Here is a 7,504-nt window from a genome sequence, read left to right as displayed (position 1 = left end):
TTTATACGGAGTTATCAAGCCTGTGAATGTTATGCTAGTAGCTACCATTTTCTCACACTATCAAGACGGAATGCTCAAAAGTAAAAATCCAACGAGAAAGATGTAAACAAGAGTCATGCAGCCCAAAAAGGTTCAACGTTAATAAAGGAGCGTTCGAGCCCATAAGTTTTATGCTACCATTTTCTCACACTTTATCAAGAAGATGGAATGCTCAAAGTAAAAGAAATTGAAGTCTAAATATTTATCAATATTGAGGGGGGGGGAAGACAAAAAAAAAAATCCCAAGCTTAAGATAGGGCTGGGAACAGATTTTTCATGATTGTTGGAATGGTTAACCTAAAACCATTCACTTGGTCCACAACAACACATTATACATCAGAATTTCCACATATTCTTGTTTGAGATCTTTTAATCCATAGTCAGTGGGCTCATCAAACAACCACATCCTCGGAACTTTGCTGTTCCCACTGTTCTTGTAATGATTTGTTGAGCTGTCTCTAACATCATCACAATTTCGGCGAAAGATGGCCTAACCTCTGGATTTGAGTCCCAGCAACGAGTCATGATTTCTATAAGAACTGGAGGACAATCGTGTGGAATCTCAGGCCTCGCTCCTCTATTCACGACAGCAAATGCAGCCTGGACTGCAGTCATGTTCTGGAAAGGAACATTTCCAGTCACAAGTTCCCATAGCACGATACCAAAGCTATACACATCCACTTTGTGATTATAAGCACGGCGCTGTATCATTTCCCTACAACAAGCAAGCAGAACAACTGGCTTTCAGTTCCCATGCAATTAATAGGATTCGACATGTATACATATAAAGCAAAGTGTGAGGAACACTGCCCCTTATTTGCAAACATAGGGATGATTAACATTTAAAAAGCAATTAGTAAACAGAGAAGACCAGGCTTTCAAAAACTGTAGATTGCTGCCTTTCTGAGGGTTAAGGCTTCAAATGGGATTTTGGTATCAAATATTCTACATTTCTTGAAAGGAAGGAATACTTAGTAAGTCAAAAGATTAATGGTTGATGATCACTGAATCGGCAGCTAAGCAGCAACAAACTGAAAGGATAATGATATGCATAAAAAGAAAACATTTAAATGTTGGATATGCACACCTCACAACGTCTATGCGGCATTAGCTGTAATAGTGGACCCAGCTAAAATCGCATACTATAATGACATAACATAACATAATTGGAGGAAAATGTGCTACTTTTCCCACAAATATTGCCATTTGTACAGTTTACTGTGCAGCAGTTTGTTTCAGGCACTTTCTGAGCCTTCTTTTGGAAGTTTTCAGCCCTCTTTGGTTTCTCTGTGTAGCTTTCTGTGGCCACACACAAACACACATAATATTACACATATACTCATTGCAATCTCAGCCCACTTTCTCTTTCATGTTACCAATGCTGATTGACACTGGTTACAAGTTATATATCAGCATTCACATACCCCAAATTTTAACAATAGAATGGGCATGTCAAGGCCACCCATGAGTTGAGGATTCATTGCCGCTCATCAGCATTTCATCCATTGTCTGTTTCAAATGTCAATATGGATTTGTGTGTGCAGGTTAATGTGAAAAAAATGGCCCTTATCTCACTGGAATGAACACTAGAGACAAATATAAAATATCAATCCTTATGATGAACATTCACGTAGTGTTTTCTTACCACCGGTGTGCAAGAAGATTTGCTCTTCTAGCCAATAATGTTGTGCAAGAAATCTCTAAAACTCAAAATGTTGCTCAGACACATCGTGAGAAATGTTGAGATCTCTTCTCCTATGACAACTTGGATGGGAACATTTCTGGCCTATTTCAAAGTGGAAATGGGATCTCAAGTCTAATATTTCCTATCATGAACAATAGAAAGCTTGACAAATGAAAGAGATGACTTGGAAAGCATAGAACTGAGCAAAAGTTTAACATTGGCGCTTATCTAAGCAACAGAACCAAATCCTAAACTAGAAGATGAACAATAGAAAGCTTGACAAATGAAAAAATAAAGCAACAGGGCAACCTTTTTCAGGATTCGAATCCATTCACAAAGAAAACAGGCCATAATAAAAACATCATTATGACTGGAAAATAATCTATTGTGGCCGTTTCTGTATATTAATATACCCAATCAGAATTTTAGATTATGCTGCTGAATATGGTAATACGGCCCCTCAGCATTAGATGGAAGGTCAACTCTAAAAGCTCAAACTCGATAGCAAAGATCCGTGACTGTACACCCAGAATCAAATGAAAAACATGCCAGATGATGATCCATGGACTGTGCACCCCTTAACTACCAACTGGGTATGACAGCACGTAAAAAAGAGTGATTACTCTCCCTTTAAAAGTTTTAGGTCGGGAATATGGAGTATACATCCTGGAGAATGAGATGTATAACTAGCGTCCCTTGAAATTTCTAGAACTGGGGGAAGGGGGGCCTCAAATTGACCTAATTTTACTTTCCAAATAGTACAGGAGTGTTGAATCATTCTCTCCCCTTGGTCTTTGAATATTAGGACCAAAAGAAAAGGTTTCGATTCAAAGATACACAAATTGAAACTCCCAGCATTTCTTCATCCTTTACAGCAAATGTAGAAATGTGAAACTTCAAAAACCAGGAAAATTTTCAACTGACTCCGTACCCATTTCATTTCCAAGGCCTGGAAACATCACCCCATACTACGGCATGATTATGGCAAACAGCTGTTACAAACAGTGAGCATACTTTGAAAAAAAGGAAGGTTCTCAAAGTTCATTAGCATGGCATTCCAATTGGATACACTCTTAATTATTTATTTTTACGTTACAACCTAATCAGTTAAGTCCTCCACTTAATATTTTAGAGAAAATCCGAGGCCTCTTAAGGACAATTTATTTAAATTTCTGTGAAATCATTATTTTACATTACATCTAGAAAAACAACACTCTGTTTTTTTCCCCTAGAATTTTAAAATTTTCATATCATCTTCAGCCATCACTTACCCTACAAACCCATTTTGTTCTTTGTCATTTCATCAATTGAGGAAACCACCTAAAGACAAACAAAACATCTTTGGAAACATTGAAGTTTCTACACTTCTAAATGCACGAAAGAAGATCTAATCAAACAGAGATAAGATCTATACCCCTAAAAAGTGCCAAAGAAGAGCTTGTCAAAACAAAGAAGGGGGATAAAGGAAAGAAATGCTTACGGGGCCATCCAGCGGTATGTTCCAGTCTCCGGGGTCATTCCATCAGTCTCCACCTCTATTCTTGCAACTCCGAAATCTGCTATTTTGATGGACTTGTCTGCAATCAATAAGTTGTCAGACTTGAGATCTCGATGAATAACACCACATGTGTGCAAATACTCCATTCCCCTGGCTATATCTAATGCATTTCTCACTGCAAACCTCAGCGGCACAGTTTTCTTCCTTGCAAGAGACATTCTCAAAGAACCCCCTTTTGCATACTCTGTGACAATACACCACACCATGGGCTTTCTACAAGCTCCGAGAAATCTCACCACATTCTCATGCCGCAGACTCGCAAGCATTATCACTTCCTGAGTAAATTGCTGCTCCATGGCATTTGCTTTTTCCATATCATTCTCAGGTCTTTCTAGTATCTTCACTGCAACCTCTTCTCCTTTGTAAGTACCTCTATATAGCCTCCCAAATGCTCCTTGCGCAAATGCTGGACCCATATGGAGCCTTCTCAAATCAATAGTCCATTCCTCATACTGTTCGAGGCCTTCGGCTGGATATTGATCATCTAAAAGGGCACGACAGAGGGCATCATTTCCCAGATGGTGAGGAACACCATTTCTGTGGACAGCACTATGACCTACGAAAGATGTTCTCGTTCTGGTCCTTAGGTCAGGATGCATTAGGATAGTTCTCGAGTTATTATTAGAGCCAACACTGCTATACATGGAGCCACCATTGCTTGTCTGATGGCTATCGACCGACATGTCCGAAACTTCGCCAAGTCTGTGATAGTCTTGAATTTCAGTGAAAATCTGGAAGTTTGTATCCTGATCAGCCATGCTCACGTATTGTTCCATCTGTATGGGGGTTTTTTCAATGGTCTCAGTGTTTTCTTACTTATGTCTATCTATCGCTGTTTACCCTAGCAAAGAGATTCTCGCTCACTAATCTCTGTCTTTGCTAACCCTAGCAAAGTTCCTTCAATGTTCATATGTGACGTTTTCTCTTCTTACTGATCTCTTTCTTTCTTAACCTTAACCTTACCAACGAGGTCCTCCTTTCTCATTAATCGCCATCTTTGCTAAGCATGGCAAGGTTTCATTCTCACGAATCTCTGCCTTTGTTAAACCTACCTCTGTCTTTTCTAGCACTAGCAAGAAGAAGTCTAGTTTTCCTGCAAATCCTTGTCCATGCAAAGCCTAGCAAATTCACAGAAATCTCTCTATGTGCGAACGTCTGCAGAAACCATGGCGGCGGTAACTTTATATGTCTTTAACTTTCTCTTGCAAAGATCCTGTCTTTCTTGCACTGTGCTAACCTCAGCAAAGTCCCTGCCTTACCCTAATAGAGGCAAGGAGAGATAAAGCCACGATTATCCACTCTCTCGAACCAGCCAAAAGAATAAAAATAAACGACTCCTCCTTCTAGCACAGCTTTGTTTCCTCCTCTCAACAGAGATCAGAAGAAACGCTTCCTTTTCTAAGTTTCTGAGAAGACTCTTACCTCAATAAGAAGAAATCCATGGTCTCATCGCTGCTCATCTTGCTTTTGGCAGAAAAATATCTTCCCTTTTGTTGTTTTTGGCAGAAAATGACTTTGTTCTTGTCGCTTACACACCAATTTCTCTCTCTTCCTTCTTCTTCTTTCTGCAGAAACATTTATTAATTTCTCCTTGTTCTGTCTGCGGAAACGTATCCTTCTTATTTCTCACAAAACAAGCTCTCCTTCCGCCTGAAGAAATTTCTCCTTCTCCTTCGTCTTTCTGCTGAAAGCTCTTCTCAGTTCACCTGTGGAAGCTGGTTCCAATTCTTACTCTTCCTGCTCTTTCGTCAATCGTCGTCGAACATCGTCTTCTTCCTGTTCTTCAAAAACAAACCCTAAGAGGACCGAAACCCTAAGCAGAGGGGGGGTACAGGTTGGATGGGGGGGGGGGGGGGGGGAGAAGCTCAGAGATGGGAGCATAGGAAGGATTGGATGGAGGAAGAAGAAGAAGAAGAAGCAGGAACAGGAAGAGGAGGCATGGTGGGGGAAGGAGAAGAAAAAGGAAAGATGGTCTGTCTCTGTCTCTGTCTCTCTGTCTCTCTGAAGAAAGAAGAAGAAGAAGAAGAAAAGGCTGCAGAAGAAGAAGAAGAAAAGATAATGAAAAAGAAAGAGTGGAAAAAAGAAGAAGAGCTTTTTGGAAGGAAATGTGGAGCTCTCTATTCCTTCTTCTTCTTCTTCTTCTTCTTCTTCTGGTCACATGGCAATGGCATCATTCGATTGATTGATCAACAGATCCAGTGTCTGCGGCCACTGGGAAAAAAAATAAAATTCCGGCCCCCCGGCTCCCCGCCCATCTGCCCAGACACAGGAAAAAAAAAAAAAAAAACCCTACGATAACCTCTCCCAATTTGCCAGATTCCATCCCCCATATGCTCTGTCCTGTCCTTGGCCCGCCCTTGAATGATCTGATTCTTCGTCGCTCGAGACGCGTGGGCACACCAAAAAAAGCCGGCCTCGGCAACAAGGATGCAGATCAAATGTTTTCCATTGATCGGTAGCTCCATGAATGATCTAATTCGCCGCCCGAGATGCGTGAACACGCCAAAAAAAGCCGGCCTCGGCAACAGGGATGCGGATCAAATGTTTTCCATTGATTGGTAGCTCCATGAATGATCTGATTCGCCGCCCGAGATGCGTGGACACACCAAAAAAAGCTAGGCTCGGCAACAGGGACGCGGATCAAATGTTTTCCATTGATTGGTAGCTCCATGAATGATCTGATTCGCCGCCCGAGATGCGTGGACACGCCAAAAAAGCTAGGCTCGGCAACAGGGACGTGGATCAAATGTTTGCCATCGATTGGTAGCTCCATGCCAATAAAGTCTTGGGCAGGCACACGAAAAGCAAAAGCAAAAGACAAACACCTCCTTTATCTCTAGCTCGATCAGCCGACTACAAGCCAAACGCATATGTGGTATCTCAAGTCAAGCATCTCACAATTCTTGGCCCCATGCATATGTTGATCGATGGATTGGTCATAGGGACGGTGTAGCGCTTGGTAGAGTAAAGTGTTGGGGTGGAAAAGGAATATGTTGTTTACATGGCTCTCTGTGAATGATTGATTGCAAGAAAAAGTACGGGGCGATAGCTGAGGTAGAATGTTTTGGGATGGAAAAAAAGGAGTGCCTCGTAACAAAGCAAATCGGTCACACAAACAAAAGTTAAGGAATGATAACCATGTTGAACTATTGGATTGGAAAAAAGGGGGTGTGATGCTTACGTGTCCATAACTAGTTTGTTGTAGAAAAGCAAGGGCGACCCATGATGAGCTATAGAAAAAGAAAGGGTCGTAGAAGGTAAATCTTACATGGCAGATTGGTTGTCATTAATTTTAAGGGCGATAACTCAGGTAAAGCACTTGAACATGAGCCTCAGAAAAAGGGTGGCAAATTATTGGTCAAACACACGTAAGGGTTATAATTTGACTAAAATCTCCTATCAAAAGTCTAGGAAAAGACTGAGCATCTACATGGCATCAAATGATTAGTTGCATAAGAAATGGGTTGATAACTAACTCAAGTGTTTGATCATAAGCCTTTGGAGATGGGCATGTTGCTTACATGGTGGCAAAATGATTGGTAATGCTTGTTTGATCAAAAGTGTTTTAAGGTGGATCCATTCTAAAATATATTGCACTCACCCAAGTGGGACTTGAGCTCATCCTCCCTCACTCAAATGAATGAAACGCTTTTCCCTAATGACCTATCGTGATTCATATCCATCATTATTTGGGAATTTTTCCTCAAAAGCCGATATTTCCTTTTATTCGACATTCTTAGCTTCTAGTCTCTAGACGTGAGCATTTTCATGAAGAACGTAAGATGTAGGTCATTGTAGACATTCACCATAAGTCATCCCACTATCAAGATTAGGATTGAACATTAAGGGTTTTTACCAAAAAAACATCATCTTCATTAGTAGAACTTCTACATCCATGACAAAATGACTACACTAACAACCTTGTAAAGGATGTAGATGTGGTAGACGAATAAAAACTACAAAGAGTCAAAGTATAAAAGTACAAAGAACGGTGAACACCTACAGGAATGTAAACATTAAGGGTTTTCCTAAGGGCAGTAGGGCATACCAAGCTAAGTGTGATGGGGTAAATAAACCTATATGGTCCTTATTACACCTATGTCAATACAAAAATCTTCATATTGATAAGTGCTAAAATCTATGTACAAATAAGTGAGCATTAAACATGTGATTTCAAGTCCAATGAAAGCATCTACAAGGGCGTCCTCAATCGAAATTCTTAT

General features: G+C 40.5%; 1 protein-coding gene across 1 annotated transcript; it reads right to left on the bottom strand.

Moving 5' to 3' along the window:
- Positions 1 to 217: 217 nt before the first annotated feature.
- Positions 218 to 4,763, bottom strand: LOC147862241 (serine/threonine-protein kinase STY13-like). Its single transcript, XM_087322214.1, has 2 exons — positions 3,204 to 4,763; positions 218 to 754 (listed from the first exon to the last, which is right to left on the bottom strand). The coding sequence occupies exons 1-2, from the start codon at positions 4,055 to 4,057 to the stop codon at positions 409 to 411; spliced, it is 1,200 nt and encodes a 399-aa protein (XP_087178340.1). The 5' UTR covers positions 4,058 to 4,763; the 3' UTR covers positions 218 to 408.
- Between the last annotated feature and the right edge of the window lie 2,741 nt (positions 4,764 to 7,504).

The sequence above is a fragment of the Azolla caroliniana genome, unplaced genomic scaffold (assembly GCF_043228905.1).
Source record: "Azolla caroliniana isolate FFs.n. ecotype wild unplaced genomic scaffold, voAzoCaro1.0.p SCAF_7, whole genome shotgun sequence".
Lineage (NCBI taxonomy): Eukaryota > Viridiplantae > Streptophyta > Polypodiopsida > Salviniales > Salviniaceae > Azolla > Azolla caroliniana.
Note: the sequence above shows the minus strand (reverse complement) of the source record. Positions and strands in the feature narration are given on the sequence as shown.